Source organism: Helobdella robusta, assembly GCF_000326865.2.
Source record: "Helobdella robusta unplaced genomic scaffold HELROscaffold_10, whole genome shotgun sequence".
Taxonomy (NCBI): Eukaryota; Metazoa; Annelida; class Clitellata; order Rhynchobdellida; family Glossiphoniidae; genus Helobdella; species Helobdella robusta.
In genome coordinates, this window is record NW_008703571.1 from 4,633,631 (window position 1) to 4,661,462 (window position 27,832).

The 27,832-nt window shown below is 32.1% G+C and overlaps 1 protein-coding gene across 1 annotated transcript; it reads left to right on the forward strand.

The window, feature by feature from the left end:
• Positions 1 to 1,843: 1,843 nt before the first annotated feature.
• HELRODRAFT_71773 (hypothetical protein) lies at positions 1,844 to 26,707 on the forward strand (the record flags this gene model as incomplete). Its single annotated transcript, XM_009012130.1, has 7 exons — positions 1,844 to 1,981; positions 6,000 to 6,044; positions 8,386 to 8,495; positions 9,141 to 9,325; positions 9,879 to 10,478; positions 12,129 to 12,364; positions 26,534 to 26,707. Coding segments are annotated over 7 exons (1,488 nt in total), but the record flags the coding sequence as incomplete, so codon positions are not given.
• Positions 26,708 to 27,832: the final 1,125 nt, after the last annotated feature.

The following is a 27,832-nucleotide window of genomic DNA, read 5'->3' on the forward strand; positions in this document are numbered from 1 at the left end:
CTCGGGAAATGCATGTTTTATAATTTTCATTTGACGCTGTTACGTGTGGTTGAACTTCGTGTTCTGGTTCATCGTTTTTATGAAGTTGGCCTCTGTCAATTCCATGTTATGAACGCTTTCAGTTCATCTACAGAGCAACGGCATAGACAGAAATCCGCTGTGAGAGGTTTAAATTTGTTGAAAAAGCGTTCTTTTATTTTGCATATCACCCAATTCTTTACAAATTTTGCAATGAAACCAGTGATTTTGTTTAAAATTAAATTTAATTTTATTATTTTGGAACCCGAAAAAGTTTTCAATACAAGTTTTTACAAATTCATTTTTATAGATCTTATTGAAGAAATATTTTTTGCGATTTTGTTTTTTTTCATCGTTCTGCCAAAGGATAGTGGTCGCCAAGCGTGTTTGTTGCATCTCATTATAGCGTTCGTACACTCCATTAATAAAGAAATATTTTTGGAAATGCAAATTATAACGCAAAGTTGCATCATGCCGGCCGGTCAACCAACATCAGCAACCGACGCAAAAAAATTTTCACTTCATTGTTTGCCGCTTAAATAACATTTAGTAGATTTAAATTTTTAAATTAAAATTTTTTACATAACTTTTTGTTGTTAAATCTAGCATTGAATTGTAAATTGATTTATTTGTTTAAAAAACCGAATTTTGAATATAATATAATTTTTTTTCAGTTTAGTACTCATCTAAAATAATTCCACTATCAAAAATATTCATCTTGACTGGTTATTTCATGTTGCAACGCTAAAACCTGGCATGTAAACAAATGCAAACATGGCGACGAAGCATAAATGACAACGGGCAACAGCAAGGCTAGTTTACATCATCGGTCAGTTCACGTGAAAGTATTCTCAGAAACATGCTACAAAATGAAAAAATTTTTCATCAATTAAGATTTCGATGATTTTATTGAATGTTATCATATGTATAGAATATAACAATCTATATATATATATTATATTTATATGTATATAGATGCTATGCATTACGAACAAACAAACTAGTTATTTAAAGCCCAACTTCCCAAACCACTTTTTACACTTTTGTTATCATAATTAGCATGTTAATTATACAATGAATATTTAAAACTAATAGCTAAAAAGAATATGTTGAATTACGACATACTGACTGTAACTTACAAAATGATACATTCATACATACAAAAACATACATACATTCCAATCCCAGTGGAAGCGGGGTGGTGCAGGTTGACGAGGGGTCAGGCCCTTCACAATCAACCTCCTCTACTTTTTCTCATTTATTTTATTCGTGTTTCGTGTTGTTTTAAGAGTTTTGTTAGCTCCGCTAATATGTATATGTCACTCCATTGATTTCTTACACCCTTCTTGTTTAAATTTACTACATTAGTCATTTATAATGTTATTATTTGCTCAATATTTTGACTGGCTCTTAATTGTTTGATGTGAATTTATTTTTTATTATTTAGATAAATCAAATTTTTTAAAATTCTGGCTTGAGCAATTTGTAAAACAAATAATATTTTCCACGTCCACCAAACATTTTAGAACTTTGAAAAATTGTAACGATTGTTATAATTGTTATTATTTTTAAAATATCAGTTTGTTTGTTTAAATATATATCATTAAAATATTTTAGTCAAATTCAAATCATGCGCAAAAAGTTAAACTCTTAAAAAAAATTAATTGACAGTCATCGATTCTACTATGTTGTGATTTTAAACACAGTTGTCAATTTACGAACTCAATTAAAAATTGGACACGTTTCAAGCAAAAGTAACTAACACACAGGAGGACAAAATTTGACATCTAAATTTTTTATTTTTCGAAATTAATATAAAGGGTTGGGCAGTGACGATGAAGTGAGGCTGGTGCAGAAGTTGTTCCTTGAAGATGGCTACAACCCGCTCATCAGACCAGTCAAGAACCTCAACGACACTGTTACTGTCAAGTTTGGAATGGCCATGATTCAACTGATTAATGTGGTGTGTATCTTATTGTTGTTGTTGTTGTTGTTGTTTTTGTCGTTGTTGTTGTTGTCGTTGCTACTAATTTCTGTAAATTAAATAGTTAATTGCACTGTTTGATATGTTAGTAGGTTGTGAGATGAGGTTTGCCAGCCAACATGTCTGCGTATTGTTTCAATTTAATAATAAAATAATATAAAGGCAAAATGGCGCTTGATAAATGAAGTGATGAATGTTAAAAAACAGACCACTCGAATTGACCATTTGAAGTTAAATGATTGCACAATCTCCGATAAAAAAGAGATTTGTAACACACTCAACCGAAATTTTATTGATACGATAAATTCACTCCAAGGCGGATTTAACCAGAATTTGCAGCATGAAATGTTTTCAGATCAGAATATCAACACATTCTATTTAGATGAAATCAATACTGCTGAGTTGTTCAGCATTGTCAATTCCTTCAAACCTAACAAATCCACGTCTGATGATGGTTTCAATATGTTTATGGTCAAACTGTTTGTGGACGAAATCATTGTTCCACTAAAGCACATATGCAACCTGTCTCTAAAATCGGCAACTTTTCCTGATCGGTTCAAATTAGCCAAAGTTATTCCAATACATAAAAAGGGAGATAAAGGAGATGCTGGCAACTACAGACCAATTTCTTTGTTGTCTCCATTTTCTAAGATTCTCGAAAAAATAATGAGTGTTAGAATGATGACCTTTCTCAACCGCTTTAATATCTTATCCAGCAATCAGTACGGGTTTAGAAACGCTCACTCGACAGAGTTGGCAATTGTTGAGCTTGCCCATCGTATACTAATGAATATGAATGATAGATACGTTACGATGGGCATTTTCATCGATCTGTCGAAAGCTTTTGATCTGATCAATCACTCGTTGCTTCTCAAAAAGTTAAATTTTTATGGTTTTCGTGGAAAAATTAATCAATGGTTCAGGAGTTATCTGGAAAATAGACTGCAATACGTTTGGCTGGAAAATCATGTCTCGGATGTCTTGCCTTTGAACTGCGGAGTCCCACAGGGTTCCATACTCGGTCCATTACTTTTTATCATTTTTGTTAACGATTTACCAAATGTTTCATCTGCTTTTCGCTGTATTTTGTATGCTGATGATACTAACATATTTTATTCATCGAAAAATCTTATGAATGAAAAATTACTTATAAATAGTGAAATGATTAAATTTGAACATTGGTTTAATATAAATAAATTATTAATTAACACAAGTAAATGCTCTTATACTATTATGGGTCCTAAGATTGTAACTAACACTATTCCTGATTTAAATATTAACATATGTAACCACGCAATAAAAAAACTTGATTCGATAAAATTTTTAGGTGTTTATTTACAAAGTAACTTATTGTGGAATGATCACATATTAGATATTACTTGTAAAACCAATCGATTTCTTTATATAATTAACAGGATTAAAAATAAACTTAATAAAAATACACTTGTTATTCTATATAATAGTTTCATTCTACCTTATTTATCTTACTGTAATATCATTTGGGGTAATAGCCCGTCGTATATTGTTAATCATTTATTTATTATGCAAAAATGGTTCATTAAAATATATTATAATTTAACCTTAATGTCTCATGTTGATCATTTGTTTTTAAAATTAGACATTTTAACAGTTAAACAATTGAACATTTATTATTCATCGATCTTTATGTTTAAATTGATTAACAACTTATTACCTAATTATTTTGTTAAATGTTTTCATCTAAGATCTAACATTCATTCTTTATCGACTAGGCAAAATAATATTTTTTACATATACCCAAATAGGTTAAATATCTACCAACATAGTATATTTGTAATTGGCCCAAGTATATGGGATGGAATTCTGCCAGTGGACATTAAAATTATATCTAATTTGAAGTCATTTAAAAAGTTTTTGAAGAAATTTTTGATAAAATATGATCCACCATGAGGACTATTATTTTAATTAATGGACCTGTAACATTGTAACATTTATCTATCAAACTTGCATTTAATTTCTTTTCTGTTGTTTAACTAATTACAAATAGTATTAGATATTATTTTGTTTTCGTGGACTTGTTACATTGGTTTATGTATGTAATCCATCAAATTTACATTTATCTTTCATTTATGTTTAATTAATAAAAGTATATAAATTGTATTTAACTGTTCAGTGATCACGGTGGCCTTCACAAGATTATTTTATCTTATGTGGTCTCCGGAATCAGCTGTCTGATGGATTTATTTTCTTTTAAATTTTTCTTTCAGTTGGTTCAAATAAAGTATTTTCGTTCGTATTTTCGTTCGTTAAAAGTTTATTCAATCTTAAATTAGCCCATAAACACTAGCTAAACTCAAAGACACAAGTCAAGTTTACGTTGCCTTCGGTGTGCTTTGTGTGTAGCTATAATTCAACATAACGCATCCCAATAAAAAAACAATGCCACCGAAAATATGTAACACCACCAGAATAAATGAATAATCTGCCCAAGGGTCCGCTGAAACGCACACGTGAACACATTAACTCAAACACGAAATGCAATTTTCTGTTGCCATCGGTGTGTTGGTGGGAAGGTGTTAGGGTTAGGGTTTCAAAATGTTTTTCTCTACTGATTTATTAGGTTTTTATTAGTTACAGGTTATACTGGTGTGCTCGTTTCCGGTTTTATTATAAGACCTAAGCAATCCAACATTCACTCCAGCGCTGAACTTATCTCATAATTTATCAGGGGGCGAGTATTTATTTCATTTATTTTTTTATTGAAATGGTAGTTTTGCGAGCAGTACTGCAAATGAAAATGAAGCGAAAGGTTGGTTGTCGAGTACTTATTGAGAGGTTCCCGCATAAATCAACATTTTTTTAAATGGCACTCAAGAGAGCAATGCCGCAAGCACTAACAACGCGGACGCACGCTGGCACAACACACGGACACAACCCATCTGTCGTATAGGCATATATAACACACAACCAATGTCCGATAACAAACATACTACATTGAAAATTGTTAAGGATTACAAAAAAACTTTTGCTGTATCAAATAAAAATGAATGGAAGAGCAATTACAAATTTTGTTTAATATATGAATAAGTTAAAAAACAATGATAAACACATGATACAGAGTATTGAAAAACTGAATTAATGGAGGCCGAAACTGAAAAAGTAGTGATATATATGTATGTATATATATATATATATATATATATATATAATTTGTTTTTTCAATTTTCCTTCCAAAAAATTCTAGTAAGAAAAATTTACAAGACAAACTTCAAATTGATTGATGCCAACAATTTGGTAGAACTTACACAACACTTTGTAGATAAATATGTACAGAAGCAGTGGTGAATGGGAGGAGGCAGCTTCCCACCAGACCGGGAGAGAAGAAAATATTCAAAAATCCATGTAAAATATGCAAATTGTAAGTATGGCATAATGAAAGGTCATTAACACGAAAATTTTTTAAATCATACTCCTATCGAAACGAGAATTAAGCAGAGGAATTACGGGGAAAATTCCGCAAAATTTCGGATTCGTTCACCGCTGCACGGTCACCAACTCACATTTGTTACACAATTGCATCTGTTATCACACACTCAACACAAAGGGAGCACGTATTCGTGACGCTACGTTCGTTGCATATTCAATTGTTGCTATCGCATTGAAAGCTAACGGGTAGGAGGCTGCCGCATGTTTCGATGCAAACATTGGAAAAATTCATTTTAAAATTTAAGTTGAACGTGTCATGGAAAAAAACGAGTATCGTTAGAAAAATAAAATGTAAAAATATAGGAGAGCTTATTTGTTATCCATGCTGATCAAGATGACAATGCTGATAGAGGTGGGAGATGAAGGGGCTGAAGATGAAGGGGTTGGAAGATGGAAAGATAGTTCTTCATGTGGAGGATCATTTAGCGAGTTTTGCGGTTCATAAAATGTTGTCCTCTAAACATTGTTTATTTGAAATGTTCAATGATGTTGTATTTCATTTCAATAAACAACGAAAATGTTTCTCTTGCAGGACGAAAAGAATCAAATCATGAAGTCCAATGTCTGGTTGAGAATGGTAGGTATATTTTTTCTATTCTTCTATATATGTGTTTGTATGTGCGTGTGTGTGCGTGTTTGTGTTTGTGTGTGTGTGTGTGTGTGTGTGTGTGTGTGTGTGTGTGTGTGTGTGTGTGTGTGTGTGTGTGTGTGTGTGTGTGTGAGTGTCAAGTATTCTTATATAAAATATGGAAAATAAATTATCAAATTATCAACACGCACTCAATCTACGGATATTTTTCATTTGCATATCTACGGATATTTTTCATTTGCATATATTTTAATTAGCGTAGCAGATGTTTCTATAATGGTCATTGAGTCATAACACCGACTAAAATATTGATATGGGATACCCTCTTAAATATTTACTGTTCAATTAATGATCGCTTGAATGCATTTTTTCATATTGAAAAATGATTTAAGAATGTTTTTTTATTGTTTCTAAATTAAGAATTAACTACCCGCTAACCAAACTGATTTCCTCTCCGATTCCATGATTGACATTTTTCGACTCCAACTTCCAACTCCCAATTCCAACTTTAAAACATTTTTCATTAGTATTCAATAAATGAAAGTGTCATTTAAAGAAATTTTCCCACTTTTGATGAATTAAAATATAATTTGAAAAATATTTAAAGTAGGTTAAGATTATATTTTTCATTTGTTAGTATATAAAAAAATTAAATGCCACAGTTTGGTGTGTTGTTTTGCAATGCAGATAGATGACTGTGCAGAGGAAATCATCGTCCTTGAGCTGCGTCGAACGCACGGGTTCTTCATTGTTTGCCTCTTGCGGCTAAAATTTTAAAATTTGTTTTTGTAGATTTAATGCAAAAGTTGAACCCAGTGATCAAATTAGTAAACAATTTGCTACTTTGTTTTAAAACTTATTTAAAATTTTCCTAAAAATTTGTAGCTTAAATTATGAAAGCTGTTTTTTCTGTTTTACACTCCTGTTTTATCAATGCAAACAATAAATAAAACTCAGAAAATTTTTATTTATAATATTAACGTATTTTCTGTAAAATTATAAAAAAAAAACAACTAAGAAGTTCGTCCACAGTTTTCCCGCTTAGAGCTCATAATTTTTTAAAAGTTGTTTGCAGAGTGTGTTTGGTTGCACTCATTGTCACTATTACAGATGACGTGTCTCATTACGACCTTCTATGAAAAAAACTTAAAGTATTATTTTTAGAATATGAATTAAAAGATGTTCGAACTTTCAAAACTCATTCCGAAGCCCGATAAAAACCTTCCGAGTTTAGCTTCGCAGAAAGTTCTGATTTCGAAGCATTAGTGAAGAGTGTTGATAGATTTAAGGAAACAGCAAACTTTATTTTAAATCAAAAAAACTAAAGATCATACAAGTCTACCAAAAGACCAAAAAAGCAAAGAAATCAAATGTAAAAACAAACATCAAAATTATGAAATATGTTGATTCTTGTAGTTATAAAATGTGAATAATTGTTATTTGACTTTTTGAATCATTACAACAATGTTCGAAATAGTTGTACTTAGCAGAGAATCTATAACATAAGCATGAATGAACATGAAAAGAACAAAATATGTTGATACAAGCGTCGTTTTATAAAATTTTTAATATAAAATTTTATATTTGGCGCATCCACATCGATCCAAAACTAAATTTTTTGTATCCAATTTTGTACACTCCTCCTTCCTCCTGTCTGGCTTGTTGGAAATGAGTGAAGACAAGCAGTTCAACCGTGCAGTGACCTGCAGCACTCAACATGCCCGACACCAGACTTCCACGACTCTTCTGCAACAAACAAACAATCAACTATGATAGACCAGCTATATACACCCTAGTTCCATATAACAAAAGAGAAAATATTTTTTGTTGTCAATTATTTAATTGATGAGCGTCATGCATTTAAAAAATTTAATTCAATTTAAACGCAGAGAAAATAATTTTTACAAACAGTAAGGCAGACTTTAAATACTTTTTTTAATTTTTTTGAAGAGTGTAACTTATAATAGCTAACAAAAGTTTGTGACATTACAACTTAATCGATATTTATATTATTATTACTGTTACTACTACTAATACTCTTTACCATATTATTATTAAAATTATTACTATTACACAGCTTCTTCTATTACAATGCTACTGCCACCAATAGTTCTACTATTTCTATTATTGATTGCTGTAAAGGACTGCAGTATTACATCATGCCATAAAACTTTAAAATCAAATAATTAAAATTTAACCTGTTGAAATACAGCTGAAATTTAACCAGCTGAAATCTTGAATATTTTGTGACCAACAAATGAATGAAAATCATTGTTTGTAATTGCTATTAACATCATTTACATCGGCATAACAATCCCGATCTGGACAGATTTGGACGGACTACCAGCTGCAGTGGGACCCCACGGATTACGGGGGCATCACGACCATCCGCACACTGCCCGATAAAGTGTGGAAGCCCGATATTGTCCTTTTCAACAAGTTCGTATGCTCGCTTCTCTTTTTTTTAAGTTTTTACTTTTTGTTCAATCAATCAATCAATTAGCTTATAAAGTGCTATTTCCGCGATGTTCAACAGCGCTCCTCAATGAATTTTGAAAACAGATGGGTCTTGAGATCCGCTCTGAACTTTGCAAGTGATGGAGAAATAGTCAGAAAAGTAGGTGAACCAGAAAAAGCAAAAGCAGATTTGGCAAAAGAGTGTTTAACACGAGTTAAGAAAAAGCGAGAACAAGAAGACGATCGTAAACCGGGGCGTTTAGGTTCAATTAATATACCTGATAAATACTTAGGAAATAATTTAGATTAAGACTTATACATGAACGTGCAAATTTTAAAAATTATTCTATATTTTATAGGTAGCCAGTGCAAGAAAACAAGATATGGAGATATATGAGAAAAGAAAGGGGATGAGAAATGAGAAATACGAAAACATTTAAAACATTTATTCAATCTGCATATAATTTTAAAAATCAAATGCATGAGATGTATTTTTTTTTATAAATACTCTTTTTGAGTTTATTTTTGAAGCAACTACTATAAATGCTGCTCGAAATATGTAATTAGTTAGCTCAGTTTACAAACTAAATAAAATTAAACTGGAATCGAAATGGCATTTGTGCAAAGTGCCGACGGCAAGTACGAGGTCTCCTACAAACCGAACGTGGTGATTTTCCACTATGGGAGCATTCTGTGGATCCCACCAGCCATCTACAAGTCGTCCTGCACCATCGACGTCAAGTACTTTCCATTCGATCAGCAGAGGTGCGAAATGAAGTTTGGTTCGTGGACTTTCAATGGAGACCAGGTAGGTGGACAGCTCCTTCTCTGTCATATATGTCTTCTTTTTTAAGCGCTTCCAACGAACGATAAATCGAATGAATGCATTCATTTTAAAACATGCACCTTTTTAAGATCTTGACAAATTTTTAATAATCCAAATGTCGTTACTCATTTGCACAAAAGGAAAATTACATTAACAAACATCTTACTACAAAAATTTAAATTCTTTAATTTGTTTCCGTAAAATATTGTAAAAGTTTTCTTAACTTAGAACACTCACTAAACAAATTTGATTACCTAGTCAGCAATTAACCTTAGAAAATTTTTTTAACTATAATGTCGCTTATTTAAATTATAAATTGAATGGTAATAATTATTTTGGTCTCTTAACAAACGCCTCAAAAATCATAAGTGCAAAAATGAATAAATGTAACAGCTTATAGGGAAAAAATCATTTATTTTTATATAAATATGAACATAAACTTGTAACTTTTCTATAATAAAATTTCAGTTTGCAAAATTAATAAATTTGGTTTAATAAAATAAATGGTTAGACTAATTTAAAATTTAAATGCTAGGTAGTTCTTGATTGGTATGAAGGCCAGGACCAGGTCGATCTGAGTGATTACGTGAGCAGTGGCACGTGGGACATTATTAAATGCCCTGGTGAATACAACCACACGTACGATCTCGTTGAAAAACACAGCAAAGCTCAAATAACTTTTTTCCTATACATCAGACGCAAAACATTGTTCTACACTGTCAACCTAATCATTCCGTGCGTCCTCATCAGCTTCTTGAGTGTTTGCGTATTCTACCTACCAGCTGATGCCGGCGAGAAGATGACCATGTGCATCTCAATATTGCTGGCTCTCGTGGTTTTCCTGCTACTCGTTTGTAAGATATTGCCGCCGACTTCACTAACAATTCCTTTGATTGCCAAGTATCTTCTGTTCACATTCATTATGAATATCGTCACCATCCTAATCACAGTCATCATCATCAACTGGAATTTCAAAACTCCTCGAACTCATAGTATGCCCAAATGGATTAGAATTGTTTTCCTCAACTACCTCCCTAAATTGTTATTCATGAAAAGACCACACCACGAAGAAAGATGGTTCAAAAAAACATACAGCAGGAGAAACCGGCTTTCTCATTTTCCTGACCCAAGGCTTTTGAGTCAACAAGTCGACGTTAGCAGATTTATTTCATTTTGAAGCTGAATATTTATATTTTAATAACCCTTCAATCATTTTATCATGTGTTACATTACTGCACAGCACGTTTTTTCATTTGTTGCACACTTCCATCCAATGTTATAGGCCACCAGTTCTCGATTGTTGAATCCATCAGTAGTCCTCCAGCCGGCCACCAGAGCAGGTGAGCGCGGCTTCACTGGTCCAATCAAACACACAATCAGCCAGTCCACGTTGGGTGACCATTATTATTAGTTATTACAATTTAATTGAATAAAATTCGACTACGTGTAACGCACTGTAAACGTTTATCAGCGAGATCACTTCTGCACGAAAAACGAACTATTTTACTTTCTATAGCAAAGCAGACAAATAAATCTTGTTACTCAGTTTAAGCAAGATTTAAATCATTTAAATACAACCATGAAAACGTCATTTTGACAATACTCATGCGATAGCGTTCTCACAACTATAAATTCAACAGGAACGCTCAGCAAAGCTTGAAACACCATTTAAACCTCAGTTTGTTTTGTATTAAGTAACCATAACTTTTAATACTTATTAAAAAAAACAAGCTAATCCGACGTAGGTACTTCGTAACGTCTTAAAATAGTAAATGTTATAACAACTGTTTAGGCGAGCTTTATTAACTTAAATAAAAAACAAATTAAAATAATTAATATAACATTTTATAAACAGCTCTACGCATAATTCAAATTAATATATATGGCTGTCGTTAACTTTATGTGAGTTGCAAAGACTCTTAGCGTCAAACGAATTGTTTCCTAAACACAAATGTTCAGTTGCCACAGAGTTGTCAGGGATTTTTTCAAACAGATGAACCAAAAAATTTCACTCATAATGAACATCGTTTTTGGTACCGATATGAACATCGGGATTTCAGTGGTTCTCACACAGACACTAGTCTACTGAACCACTTTAAACCCTGTTATGCTGTGTTAGGTCGTGTCATGTTATGAATGATATATTTCAGTATTTATGATATATTTTAGTATCTATCACAATCGTGGATTTCTGAATTACTTCCCCAAAAATTCAAAATTTTCCTATAATTTACAAATAATTTTTCAAGATTCCTATATAGATTCAAGATTCTAGATTCCTCGTTAATTTTTTGATGTACGATTATTCCGAAATTTGATAAATTTGTTGTATATATAATTTTGCTCTTACTATTCTATACATTATATATATATCTGTATTATATATATATATATATATATTATATATATATTATATATATGTATATCTATTATGTATATATATATATATTATATATATATATACGATTTATTTATTTGTTTGTCTGTTTGTTCGTTATTCTATTTGTCTATCCATCTTTCTTTCTTTTTATCTTTTTTTCTATATATCTATTTATTTATTTATTTAATTTATTTGTTATATACATTTAGTTTTTAAAATAATCTATTAAATTGACAAATCACTATCAAATATTAAACTAATTATTCGATAATATTGTTAGGACTGCACAATTTGTACGATTCTCAAGAGCTTTCGTGCCATTTTGTTGAGGATCTGCCGCATTCACCACAGGCTTCCGTGAGAAGGAATGAACTGAGAAGCAGTTGCCTAACAAACAACATGGGTGGAGGGAACGTTCGGGGGAAGGCCAGTGAAATGCTGTCGGCTGGCTCGAGTAGTCAGATGTATGCTCAAAAGAACTGCTACAGTGGAGGTGAGGCAGTTTATCACGGAGCGAGTTTAGATAGGAACATGAGACAGGACGTTCCAAGTCCTGGCTTCAACATGACCGCTGAAACACAAAAAGCTATCGACGCCGTTCGATTCATTGCTGCTCATCTAAAAAATGAGGACGATTACGCAGAGGTAAGTCTTGCTAGCCTTGATGTAGTGATGCGGGTGAAGTATGTTGTCATAATTGATTAATTGGTTGACTGATTGACTGACTGATTGATTGGTTGATCGATTGGTCAATTGATCGATCGATCAATCGACCAACCGACTGACTGATTGATTGGTTGGTTGGTTGGTTAATTGGTTGGTTAATTGTTTGGTTGCTTGGTTGGTTGACTGTCCGACTGACTGACCGACTGACTGACCGACTGACTGACTGACTGACCGACTGACTGACCGACTGACTGACTGGCTGACTGGCTGGCTGGCTGACGGACAGACTAACGGACTGACTGACTGGCTGGCTGGCTGGCTGGCTGGTTGACGGACGGACTGACGGACTGACTGACTGACCGACCGATCGACCGACCGACCGACCGACCGACCGACCGACCGACCGACCGACCGACCGACCGACCGACCGACCGACTGACTGACTGACTGACTGATTGATTGACATCAACAGTCTTGTGATGTTATTATGTAGTATGGAATAAAGTTTCAACTTTATTTGGTTATTTAAATGGTTTTGTACAATATATTATTTATTATAATTGTTACTATTTTAAAATAACATAATTCAATTCAATACTAAAATTTCATGGTTATACGTGTATTTAAATATTGTCACATCAAATACATTATTTTGTTCCAACCAGCCAATTTAGCGGGAAAATATATATTATATCATTGTCGTCACATTTAAACACATGCATTCTGAATCAGTACAAATTTAATTTTTGTTTAAAAACAAGAATCAAATAGTCATAAAAAATCTTCTTGAAGATAAATATTTTAAAAATATTATTCCAGTTGCAGATACTAGCATAGGTTTTCCTAATTTTTTTTATTTTGTTATGATACATGCATAGATACATAGGTAGCTACGGACGGAACTGTTGATTGACTGAAAATAATCTGGTGTGGAAGCAATGAAGCAACTGGACAGATTTTGTTTCCTTTTACGCATCTGTGCGTGCGTCTGTGTTGCGTGCAAATGTGCATATGTGGCGTTATGCGTGTCGGCTTGTTATGTGCAGAAATATCTTTTAATTTTTATGTTCGGCTATTTGTGCCCGTGTTGGGTATTTGTTTGCAAAGTCTGATTTGCTAAAATGTTTTCTAAATTTTTAAATTATAAAAATAAATTGGTGTAAATGTATTTTTATTCTACAATAAAAACAGTTGACATGCTCCAGTAAAATGGCAAGGTGTATGCAACCGCACACGAAATGTTCCATCATTTTATTGTTTACGGTTGCCATCGAGTGCTCATAAGCGAGAACGTTGGACATTTTTCAAGATCGCATCCAACGTGACCAGCATGAAAACTCTTTATTATGTGAGCAAGCGAGGAAAAGTACGTAACCAAATACGTAAATAAACATTGTTTTCAATGTCCTAACCTGGTTGTCCCTCTTTCTGAGAGCGTGAAATAATGTTGGGCGCCTACACCGTGTACAAATGTCTATCTTGGTTGCAAACACGTCTGCATGGTCTACAAATATATTTACTAGATATTTGGTAATGTTATTTCGTATAAGATTTTAATTAGAAAACTTAGGTTTAAACTTGTACGTTTAAATTGTATGTTATATGTTTGTACGCACAAATTATTTGAACAAGTTAAAATATGTTAAAATCTTGAAAGTAAACAATAAACATTTTGAGAAAATGTTTGATTTGTTTAACAGCTTTAAATTGTCAACATTAATGTGAAGATAGTCAATGTCTTCGAACTTGCCAACATTTAATTTAAACCTAATCAATGTGTTTGAACGGCTTTTAGTACATCGTTTGCAAAAATGTCTTACTTGACTTTTTTTATATATCGGGACTATTTAGCTGCAATAGTAAGAAATTTTTCGTCGGATGAACTAACAATTTATGGAAGATTTCCGACAATAAAGTCTGTTTTGACGAGAATCATATCATTTCAAGATTTTGTTACATTTTTGTAAAATTTTGTTAAAATTTTTGTAACATTTTGTAACAACTTTTGTAACATTTTGTAACGATTTTTGTAACATTTTGTAACACTTTTTAAAATTGTCGTTTGGCTGATGTAAGTTTAATTCTGAAATGTTATTCAATTTTTTTATTGAAATTTTTTATTTCAATTTTATTTGATTTTAACTTTACTTGATATCATCTGGATTGAAGGCACGCAACGTTGATTGGTCACGTGAGATCTCTGCTGGTATCCCATTAAATAGATAGCCATTGTGAATTAGCATGAGGATAAATCTGCTGAATTTATATGATTTGAATTTGTTCTAAAATAAAATGTACAATAAAAATATGCAAATATACAAATATGTAAATGTTCATAAATATGTATATTAGTGGATGACGTTAATTACATGTTGCTCCATTTAAACTTATCAGCGGATAACAGTACGTTTTTATGACTGAAATGTGTTTTTGTTAACTACATGAAAAGAACCTTAGTTTGCATTTTTATCTACTGAAATAATAAAAGTGCTAATTTGATGTTTTAACTCGGGCTACTGATAAATCTTGTAAAAGGACAAATTACATCTAGCATAAAACGAGTTAAGTGTTTACAATAATGCATCTTTGGTAGTGGTGAGAGATGGTGGACAGTATGTACTCATATTGGACATAGATAAACTCATTTACTTACAGGTCAACATATCATGCATATACGTATATATATATATATATATATGTGTTAATTTATATATATATATATATGTTTATTTATATATATACGTTTTTTCCCAGTGGAATTTTTTCGATCACAGTACATAAAATTTGAAATAGTGTTTGCTCAAGCGGGTTGTAAAACAACTAAACAAATATTTGATTCCTATGCTCCACTGAACCTGCCAAAAAACTAAAAATAAGAAATCATGAAACACAAAAGATATCATAAAGTTATCAAATAGACAAAACGGATTGAACAGAAATTATTTGTTCAACCCAACGCCCATTGATCTTTTCAAATACAAACATTTTCGCATCAAATTTTATTATTATGAACAACAATTTACTCAAAGCAAAATTTGATGTTAAACGAAAATAGACACTAATAATAATATCTTAAAATAAAAAAATTCGAAATAAACAGAAAAAAAGGAAGGAAAAAATGAAAAGAAGTAAACCAAAATATTATTGACAAAAAAGGATCAAATATGCAATGCATTTAATCACCATTATATAAATGTAACCAAGAATCTACTGAAAGATCGAAAATCCATATAACCACGATGAAAACTATACACTTTACAATAATATTTCTTTCTTGGGCAATATTTATTGAACCCACCGACGGGCAGGAACCACAGCGAAAAACGTGAAAAGCAAAAAAATGTTTATCTTTATTATATAATTATATTATTAGTATTATATAATTATACCAGTTATCTCATCCAACAGATATTCAACTAAAAATATATAGGCTGGAAGGAGAACTAATTGATGCAATCTTTGATAAAATCTAGCGAATTTTTAGCTTTTGAAAATTTACTATTGAGCTTTTCAATATTTTTAACAGTAATTTTCCAATTCATTAAAATTAATAAAACAATCGTTGGTGTCCATGTGAAGCGTAAAGGCCATATTTTGATTTTATAACAACTACAAAACAGCTACCATCCAAGAAACCATCAACCGTAGGCTACAACACTTCAATAATAACATCAACAAACAAGGCGAGAATATAATTTTCTTCTAAAGAAACTACATGTCATCTGCATTTAAAACGAACGATGTATTAAAACGGTTTGGATATGATAAGAAGAAATTACTACAAATAATCCGATGAGGGAGTTAAAGTTTTTGGTCACATCATGTGGAAGGAAAAAAAAGAAAATCTATCAGCTACTGGAAAAATTGCAGGAAAAAGAAGTCCTTGTGTCACTTATTGATTATCACCACATTTCAACTACTACAAGGTGTTAAAAATCGGGTTTTGTGGATGTCGACGGTCGCCCATGTCCTGAAAGGATAAAGCATGAGAAAGAAGAAGAAGACTAGTATAATATACAGTAACAAGGACCACAGCTATCTAAGAATTGCTGAAGTGATCTTCACTGACCACATAAAAACAAAAAATTAACAAACAGCAAAGAACTGCAACATCATTAACGACCAGAAGAATGTTATTGAAGGAATGAACAGAACAAGGTTATAATAAATAGACAGAACAAAAATAAATTGTACAAAAAATTATAACCGCACAGGACAAAACAGAATAAAAGCACTTTGCACAAACATTGAAATATCCCTAAATAAGCACTGATGATGAGTAAAATTTAAATCATTAAAGGGCTTGGCTCCAAAATATTTGTCTAGTAGATTTATAAGGAAAATATCCACATTGAATTTCAGTTTGAAATCAGACGATGCGAGCCTTTTGATGGTACCAGTTAATCGTTTGCAAATAGGATTGCGTGACATTGCTGTTGCTGGTCCGATGGTTTGGAACGCTCTGCCGGAGTTGCTAAGAAGACCTGGAAATTCTTTGAACAATTTAAAAAAAAATTGATAACCTATTTATTTTTATTGGTTTAACATTTAGTATTTTTTTTAATATTTCACTCGTGTACTGTTTTATTTATGTGAGTGCTTTTGAGATTGTTTACTTAATTAGCGCTATATAAATGAACATTAATAATATATATATATATACATACATTTATTTATATATATATGTACACATATATTTTAACATATATTACGTAACATTAATAATTAAAATTGTAAACTAATTAACGCTAAAATGTAAACGCTTTCATAAAAAAACTGTTTAGGATAAGGTCTTCTACCCTATATATATATATATATATATATATATATATATATATATATAGTTTGCAAATAGCTTTTTCGAGTTATAGATAACTCATCATCAGTGCATTATATATAAGGTACATTATATATTTACCTTATATATAATGCATTGAAGATGAGTTATCTATAACTCGAAATAGCTATTTGCAAATTTATTTAATAAAAAAATTTTTTAAAAAACAACAAAATGTCTAATTTCTCTTAAATTAATAAATTAAAAAGAAATATAAAAAAGTTGAACAATGTTGAAAGTAGTGTTGAATTTTTGAAATGTTGCGTTAACAACAGTCTGTTACCGAAAAATATATATATATATATATATATATATATATATATATATATATATATATATATTAAAGACATACCTTTTTTCATTATAGTTCATCTCTTTTCATTCTTGCTATTTTGTTATTAATATTAGTTATAATTTGATAGCGTTTGAAAAAAACTGCTATAAAAAACGCTATATTAAGTTTTCTCTTAATAAATAATATATATATATATATATATATATATATACATATATATATAATTTAGAGCCAGGTGGGGATGCGAGAATCCGCCATTGAATGCTACGGCGGTGATTACTGTGATGATAATGACATCGATGATGATGACTCCGATGATGACAATAATGACCGCAATGATGCTGATGGCCACGATGACGTTGATGATTATGATGAGGATGATGATTACAATGAGAACGATGATTAGGATTATGATGATGATTACATATGATGAGAATGATTAGGATGATGATGATGAGTATGATGATGGTGATTAGGATTATGATGATGAGTATGATGATGATGAGGATGATGATTAGGATGAAGATGATGATTATGATGAAGATTAGGATGAGGGTGATGAAATTAATAATAACAATGGTCAACAGTTGCGACGATGATGACCATGATTTCCACAATGGTGATGATATTGATTACGCTGATGAATACGATGATCATGATGCTAATAAAGATAATAACCGCCATAATGATTATGATGGTGATGATGATGATGATGATGATGATAATGATGAACATTTTTTATCATGATGACGCTGGTGACTAAGTATCAAGCAGTATCCCATTAAACCAAAAATGTTGAGGCAAGCAGTAAATGAATCAATTGGATGCGATGAGGTTGTGGTAAATAGAAATGTAGTAAATAATGGATCATGTCAGGTTAACGAGGCTCTCAAATTTTTTAGCCATTTCACAAGCAAAGTTAAAGACGTTAAAAAATCAACAAAACGTTTTGGGTTTCCATCAAAAGGTTCATGCCACAAAAAATTGTCAATTGGATTTTTTAAATATTCTCACTGAATGTCAGGTTTAAAATATTGTTATGCAGTTACCTATTTAAACGAGTTCAATAAATCTTAAAAAAACTCATATAATCAAAAAATATCTAAATCATTTCAACACTTTTTGACTGAAAATATTAATCTCTGATTGGCAACAGGTAACGTGCTACAATTTCATAATTACCCCGTTATCATTCCTATTTTTAAAAATCATATCTGGATAGGGCAAAGTTAAAAATTTCAAGTTTAATATCAAATCTATTCTTGTATAAAATTGTTGAACGAGCTGTTCGACTGATTTTGAGTGAACATTTAAATCGTTATAATCTTATGCCAGCATACCAATCGGGATATCCAAAATTTTACTACACCGAAATGACTCTTTTGGAAGAATTTTCAAATTTCTACTCAGTGATAGAAGATCAGAAAGTTTCGTTGTTATCATTGCTCGAAGTGTCAACCACAAAGCATTGCTTTATGCCGGACAGATTGGACCACTCATATGGTGCAACAGGGTCTATGTTACTATGCTGAAATGGTTCGATTCATTTTTTATTAAAAGAGTACGTGAAGTTTTTGAATAGACTAAACTTGTCTGATGTTGTCGTTTTTGAATCTGGAGTTGTTATATTTGTACACAGCTAAGGTAATTGAAATTGTTTGCCGATATGGCTTCCATTGCCATAAAATATCCCGATAATTGTAGCCTCCAATCTTTCATAAAATCCTGCAAATTTAGACGCATTAGTCAATTGCATAAATGATGTCAATACTTCGCTGAGTCAAAACAGACTCAAACAGAATTTTACTAAAATTCAACTCTCGTCTGGACTACTGCAACATTGGAAAGTTGATTTTGAAGTTGAAAGTCGTTCAGAGCCAATGTGCAAAAATAGTTGTTTGACTAGACTTCTCCAATCTTGAAAACATCACACTGGCTATCACTAAAGCAGAGAATCTCATACAAACTGGAAGTAATTATGTTTAATTGCTTCAACGGCTCAGCCTCAGGTGCCTATCAGAAAAATAGAAAAATGTGTTAAGACTTTTTTTATGAGATTCACAAGCTCAAATAATTTATATGTACTGAAAACAAATTTGAAAATTGCTGATACAGATTTTACCGTTTCTGGTTCAAATTTGTAAATAAATTGCCGGTAGAGCTTTGCGGAACAAAATTATTACTCATGGAATTTAGAAAACGCCTAAAAACATTTTTTTTAGGCTATCATCACGATTTCGCTTAAATGTCTGTGTAGTCCTGACGAAAAATCTTCAGTTATAGTTAACGCTTTACAAATTCTAATAATAGCAATAATAATGACGACTACGATGACCAGGTTGACTATAATAATGACGAACATAATCGCGTTTTGGTTGATAATGATGATTGTATTAAAATGTTGATGATACTGCTGTCTAAGATAAAAACAGTGATAATGACTTCTACGAATGATATAACTTTGTTTATTACTGCTATCATTATTATAAAAATGGCAGTTGTTTAATATCGTTAGCAAAACAATGACGTTGATGATGGCAATGATGATAATGACAGTGATGAAAAACAAGATGCTAGTGATGATGATGATGATGATGACGAGTACGAAAGCACAGCATAATGACGATAATAAAAATGATGATGATGATGATGATGATGATGATGATGATGATGATGATGATGATGATGATGATGGTGATGATAATGATGGTGATGATGATGGTGATGATGATGATGATGACAAGAAGAGTTGGGTAGCACAGCGTTGCACAACACAAAGACTGACTGACTGACAATCAATTAAGTTATCTTGCTTGGACGCTTCATGTTTGTCCGAGTTCTCGGCGGCTTATAAAGTTAATAAATAAACCATCCATAATCAATGATTGATGTCTGAATGCAGTGCTTTGTTTGTGCAGCAACTGAGATTGTGTGAAGGTACTAAAAGCACATGCATGCACACCGGTTTCTTATAGACGTAGAAAAATTGATGCGGGCATGTTGACTCGTGTGCGGCTCCACCATGTTTTTCGTGACGATCAAACTATGTGCACTCTATTTTCGCAAATGCAAATACCCTACATATTTAAAAAAATAAAATCGTGATTATTGAACAAAATAATTTGTTTAATGATTTATTTCAATTTTTTAAATGTTTTAAATATCGTTTTTGTCGAATTTCAAAATTAATGTTTTAAAATTATAAATGTTTAAAACAACAACAAAAAAATTGTAGCAACATCAAACTATATATCTGAACGGACACTTTCCAATGAAATTGAGTCAATTGTAAATTGTAATTTTAAACTTGTTTTTCTCCACCGTAGCAATCGTGGGATCAAACACAAAACTAGATTAAAAATTTAATTAAAAAAAGCTGAAAAATAGTTAGAAACCAATTTTAAAAACTAAAGTGAATTTTTTTTTCACTAAACAAAGTTAAATCACAAAATCACAAATACATATATTTATGCACTTCCGCACACGACATGATTCAAAAACAAGCGCTCTTGTAATTCTCAGTATCCACGCAAAAACTCTGTCAAACAGACCAACATTAGAATCAAATCAAGAAAAAAAGTAAAAACAAAAGTCGGGCTTATCTCATAGAGTTCATTTATGCATCTGTGATGGCAATTACTGAGAAATGAGGCGCTTATCTATAAGAGGACACATCCAGGCAATGGCTCGGTGGATTGTCGATCAGTTAGCTACCAGTGCTCTAATCATTCCATGTTCTTAAACCGAATATTGCTATAAACACACTCTATAACATTTCAATACACTATTCACTTGTTTTTCGTTTTGTTATCATTGTGAATGAGCAAAAATAAGAAGGAGTCTTGCAAAAATAAAAAACGAATATTATTTTTAATCATCTAAACGAGATTTGACAATTGAAGTAGTCGTTCTTAATAATTGTGAAGTTTGGTTTTAAAAACTTCTAAACGTATCAATTTAATTATGCTTATAAAATTTTATCGTTCACACCATTAAATGTCATTCCATGTTGACTAGCTGTTGTGTTAAAAGTTAGAAAATTCCTAAAATCCGTTTAGCCCTGTAGAAAATTTCTCGAATGTGCATTTTTATCGGATGTGTGTTAACGTGTGCTTTGTTTACCCGCCTATGCATGCAAGCATGCATGCATGTAATATTGTTCACGTGTGTGTCGTATACGTGTGTGGATGCATGTATTCATGTTCGCTAACGTTTTTATGTATGTAAACAAAAATTATTTTTGGCTTTACATACATGTATGTTTATTGACGTTTGCATCCATCTTGATGCCAAATTGCCATTAATGTACATAACTTTTAAGTAGCGAAACGTAATTCAGAAATTATTCCAAATAATTGATTGTATCGAAGTTTTTATGGTAAATAAATAAAACATGACAAAAAAAAACAAATTTCCCAGCATAATGAAAAGTAAACCGTTAAAAAAATCAGTTGCATCGAGCAATGCTGAAAATAAAGCAGCACAATAGCCGGCAGAACGCTGGCAAAGCACGAAGCAGCACAATAAGATTCCATCACACCTCCATTCTTACTGATGTGAAGACGTTCTCCGGAGACTCATACAACAGCTCTTTACGGTGCTTGCTGCTACTGGTGCTGCTGCTGTTTTTATATGAACGACGCTAATGCTGTTGCATTTCTTTACTACCTATGCAACCGCGCATTATAACATTTCGGAAATAACGTTAAAGTTTAAGTATTTATAATTTAGCTTCTAAAACTACTTCATTGTTCATTGACGTATCAATATTCGCATTTTAACTGTAATAAAAATGAAAATAATTTTCACAGCAAAATTTTAATTTTGATTAAAAATTGGCAGCAACCTACTTTGTTGACCTCCGGCTAAAATCAAAATATGTTTATTTCCCTCTCTTTTTATATACTTATCGTCTTTCTGAATTCCTGTCACATGGTGTTCTACTTTTCCATTTCCTCCAACTCTCGAGGCAGTTGAACTTTTCAGGTTGAGTGTATTTTGGAATGAGCAATTCAACAAGCGTTCGTATTTGATGAGCGTTAATCAAATTAAATTTAATTAGTTAACAAATTTTAATTCAATCTCAATTGAATAATTGACTTTGTGAGGTTACCTCTGAAGTAAAATTTTATAAAGGAACGTGAAATCTGAAGTGTGGTGTTTTTTTTTATTAAATTGTTTTGGCGAAAATTTTCAAATATTCGCAATAAATGTGGTAAGCAAAATTTTCCGATGACAATGCAAGAAAGAATTACTTATTCAGCTGACTTAAATAAATATATCAATCAATGAAATAATGTTACTAAAACAAAACATTTTAACGACAAATAAATAAATTTTAATGGAAAGTAATTTTTTTTATTTTTTAAAGTGTTATTCCATTTGATTTGTTTAGGAAAACCTTCAACTATTTAATATGTTTAATTTTCCAGTTTCGTTCATTGTTATTTTGCCAATGAAAATTACACTAAAAACTGTACAAAAATTTTTAATGTTTTAGGCATGGTTTTTTAAAGCTCACAAATGCTTACAAGTTGTTAAATATGATTCTCCATTTTGGCATGTCTTTTTTCTATCATACATGCAATGTACACAACTATTTTGAAATATGGAAATTGTTGTAAGGATCAATATTTTAGGAAATTTTTTCATGGCTCAACTTTTTTGGCTGTTTTAGTTGCACGTTTGTCAACTCGTGTTAATAAAATGAATTGAAATAATTATATGCCCCAAATGCGAATTGCGTCATAGAAAGGGCAGTAAGGAGAGGCGGTGGTGCGGGTGTTGAAGAAAATTCATGTGGACAGCAGGAGGATGGAATGGTTTATGATGCTCTTGTAAAAACGAATTAGGCATTTCCTATCATTTGTTGATTATTTTTGTTCTTTTTGTATCTTTTTGAAAAACTATTTAGTATCAAAATCAGCCAATATTATAAATAATTATGTTGTTCATTTAATAACTCCTCACAAAACAAAAAAGTCCAGAATGAAACCATTTGTAGTAACAGTGAAAATGTAATTCACCTTTTAAGCAAATGTCATACTAAAATTTTAATACGATTGCTAAATTTTTGTAACAGGTTTTATTCGGTATTGTATGTTGTGATCTGCATTTTTTAAGAAATAAGTTTTGCCATAGTATTTTTCCACTCCTCACCTCAACAATAATTTCAAATACAATTGTAAAAAGCGGAAACATTGGGTGATAAATGCCTGAATGCAAATGAACAAATAAAACAAATATCCAGTTACTCTGTCTATTTACCACCGACCGGTTGGTTGGTTGGGTGGTTGGTTGGTTGGTTGGTTGGTTGGTTGGTTGGTTGGTTGGTTGGTTGGTTGGTTGGTTGGTTGGTTGGTTGGTTGGTTGGTTGGTTGGTTGGTTGGTTGGTCAGTTGGTTAGTTGGTCAGTTGGTTAGTTGGTCAGTTGGTCGGTCGGACGGTCGGTCGTTTGATCGGTCGGTTGGTTGTTTATATACATACATAAAACAATGGTTAGTTTTTTACTGCTTGTTTATTCTCTTAAAAAGTATTGCATGCGGCCTTTAATATCTTCGTCAAATCATTGAAACAACTTCTAGGTACAGCAGTTGTTTATTATATTTGTCAACAGACTATCCACACACTAAGTGTTGCATTGTTCTCCGATGTTGTTCTTTGATATGCTTAATGCATTTTTAACGGGTTTTTAAAATGTTCATTATATTTAGTACGTATTCCATACTTGTAATAAATTGATGTCTGATACTTAACAATTGAAAAATTATTCACTGACTGAAAATATTATTTTAGTTTTTACAATGCACTTCTGTCAAACGCAGAGTTACTGATATGTTTTCCTATATCTATACTAATATTTAAACCACAGGACGAACATACACATTACGTATGCACGCGCAAGCACCCCATCACAGGAGTATGATGGTTTTTGAGTTTCGGACAGACGGTATTCGAGCCATGCCATCGGGTTATAGCAGAGCAAGACATGGCACTTCTAACGACTCGTCCAGTTCGGTTGCCCATTACTTACAAGTTTATTGAAACTCTAAAATTGTATACATTAACACTTTGATATAAAACGTCTGGTGTCTATAGCGACGTATTTTTGCGTTTGTTCATTACGATGAGTCGTTTTTTCCCCATAGTTCAAGCACTCGTTTTGGTCATCAGCTTTGTGACGGAATTGCAGACTGAGTCAACTTACTGCATCATATCATTTTCATCTACTCTGTGCTACCGTTCCTGACAGTCAGGTTGTCCTGTGAATGTGCATTGCAACAATTATGTTACTTGCTAACTGGATTGAACCACAGGCTGTTGAATGGATTTGTATTTTTTGACCGCCTCAGATCAATAGATGATTTCTCCTTTACGAAATTTTTTACATTTTAATAGTGATGTCATTAATTAGTTTAGTTTTAATTTTGAAGATGTGCTTTTAAAAGTGCTACAACAAACGTCGGTCGTGTTAATTAATGAAACAGCGAGGGTAAAAAATCCCCACATTGTTGCATCGCTCTGCTGCTGGTTTCTTAAAAGAACGTGACGAGATTGACTGAAACGGTGGTGACTGCTGTTGGTGCTCTAGTCATTCCATGTTCTTCTACACAACATTGCTACAAACACACTCGATAACATTTTGATATACTATTCACTTGTTTTTTGTTTTGCTATCATTGTGAATAAGCAAAAATAAGAAATAGTAAGAAAAATTTATATAGTTATTTACTATGTTATTTCTTGTTTTATGGGAGTCAACCCTAGATAAGCATTTATTGCTAGGCTGACTCTTTTACTTTTTTTTGTGAATAAATGGAATTAAAAAAAAATTAAAAACAACTTTATTTTTAATCATCTAAACGGCAAGTGCACCTTGTGTGTTGTGTGTGGCGGGTGACAATCATTCATTTAAGTGCATTGACCAACTTATTAAAGAAAAAAAATGTAATAACTTATTACTTCCAATCTTTTTCCCATATTGATCGAATGACTGCAACTGCAGAGCCAGGCAGCTCCACATGCACCGTACCATCTCCATCTCGGTTCTCCTTCTTCCCATCAACGTCATTACAGCTTGATTAAACATGTTTTGTTTCAAATGAAATAATATTAATAATATTGTTATTGTTAATATTATTATTTGTCTATTTATAACTAGCCGATCACGAGTATATAAAGTAAGCATGGTTGAACAATGGGGGAGCGAGTAATTTTTCTTTATGTAACTCCACGCACGCGCAGTGTATAAAGTTGAAGACAATCCGGTCTGATGTTTGCTGCTGATGTGCTTTGCCCGCTCAATATATTCAATGTGCTCCTCTGTTTATATTCCAGGATTCACGAGTTTAATGGTTTCAATGTTGGTGTTCATCGGTGTTCTCTTAATGTGGAGATTTGATGGTGTTGTTGTCGTCTTGATGCTGTTATGTTGTTGTTGTCGTTGTGTTTTAGCGTTGTGGCCCAATGTTATTGTTCGGATTAAACGTGGATTGCCATCGTAGCACGGCTCTAAATTGTGGTTTAAAATAACGCTCAACTGTACGTTGTTACACCAAATATTCAAAAATGCAGGGAGTTGATTGGCTGGGATTTGATGGTAGGGTTGTTTACAATTTGTTATCAGCTTTTTTCGATTGTATAGTTTGATTTCAATTTTCAGTGTCACAAAATAACGTTGAAAACTGTTGTTAAATTTTTTTTGGAAATGTTTGAAAATTTTTTTAATTTCATGAAGCATCGTTAAATTGGAATTAATTTTTTTATGAATGTTCCTATATATATATCTTCATATCTTTTTGCATTTGTTGAGTTTTCCTCACTCATGTCAACAAAATATGTCATCAAATTTTTTTTTATTTTGACGCCTAACTTTTTTTTACATATCTGTTTAAACAATTTCAATTGCGCTCATTACTGCTGAAAAAATAATAATTATCAAATGATGCAAAAAAATATTTTAAAAGTTAATAATATAAATATATAAATGTTTGAGGTGAATGTAAAATTGTTGACAGATCCTGGAAGACTGGCGCTACATCGCCATGGTGATTGACAGGCTGCAGTTGTACACGTTCGTCGCCGTCACCATCGGCGGCACTGTCGGCATCCTCATCAACGCGCCACACATCTTCGAATTTGTGGACCAGGAAGAAATTAAGAAGAGCATCATCGGATCCACCGTTCGATGATCCCACGCGGTCCACCTCCCGTGGCACATCCCTGCTTGGTGCATCCTTCTATGTCACATCTCTCCATGGCACATCCCGTGTATAAGACATTCAAACACCTCACATCACCATTTACGTAGTTGTTTCTGTTTCTCTGAACTTATTTTATTATTTATAATAGTTACACCAAAAAGTGTATAACCGGTTGCCGTATTGTTTAAATAACGATGTGAATAGCAATATGATCAAGTTCAATATTTGCCAGCAACAACATAGAACTTCCACGTAGGATTTGAACTTTACCCTACAAATTTCAACATGGACCCCGAAGCACGTGCGTTACTCCTCTGACCAATATGCAACATCCACATGCAACATCCACATGCAACATCCACACGAAACATTCACATGCAACATCCACATGCAACATCCACACGCAACATCCACATCCAACATCTACATGCAACATCCGCATGCAACATCCACATGCAACATCCACACGCAACATCTACATGTAACATCCACATGCAACTTCCACACGCAACATCTACATGTAACATCCACATGCAACTTCCACACGCAATATTCACATCCAACATCCACATGCAACATTTACCTGGCACTTGTTAATATAATGAATAAGTAGTCAGCTCATTGCCTTCCTCTTTTTGGTAATGAAAAAATACGGCAGTTGTTGCAAATGTGGTGGAGTTTAAATATTTTCTGCATATACTTCAAGACCAGCCTGATGAATATTGTACATTTTCTAATGTGTTTTATCATTTTCTTTGCTATCTATCGTTTGTTATCAAGTTATAAATTTTATATTCAAATGAAAAATAACTTTTGTAAAAAAATGTAAGCTTTCCATCTGTTTCATACATTTGTTCTTGTTAGTTCATATTAGTTCAAGTTGGTTGTTGATGTTTTATTAATGTTGATGTTGGCAATGTGCAAATTTTGAACTTACTGCATTAAAAAAATTAATATAACATTCCATTTGTTTTTCATTACTTGAGGCATCAATTGTTGACATGATTCAAACTAATTTTAAAAATAAAAAGTAAAAAATATTAGTACCAGAAGTTTTCATAATATTCTTCAAATTTATGTACCAAAATATAAAAAAGTGAAAATTTATTTCCA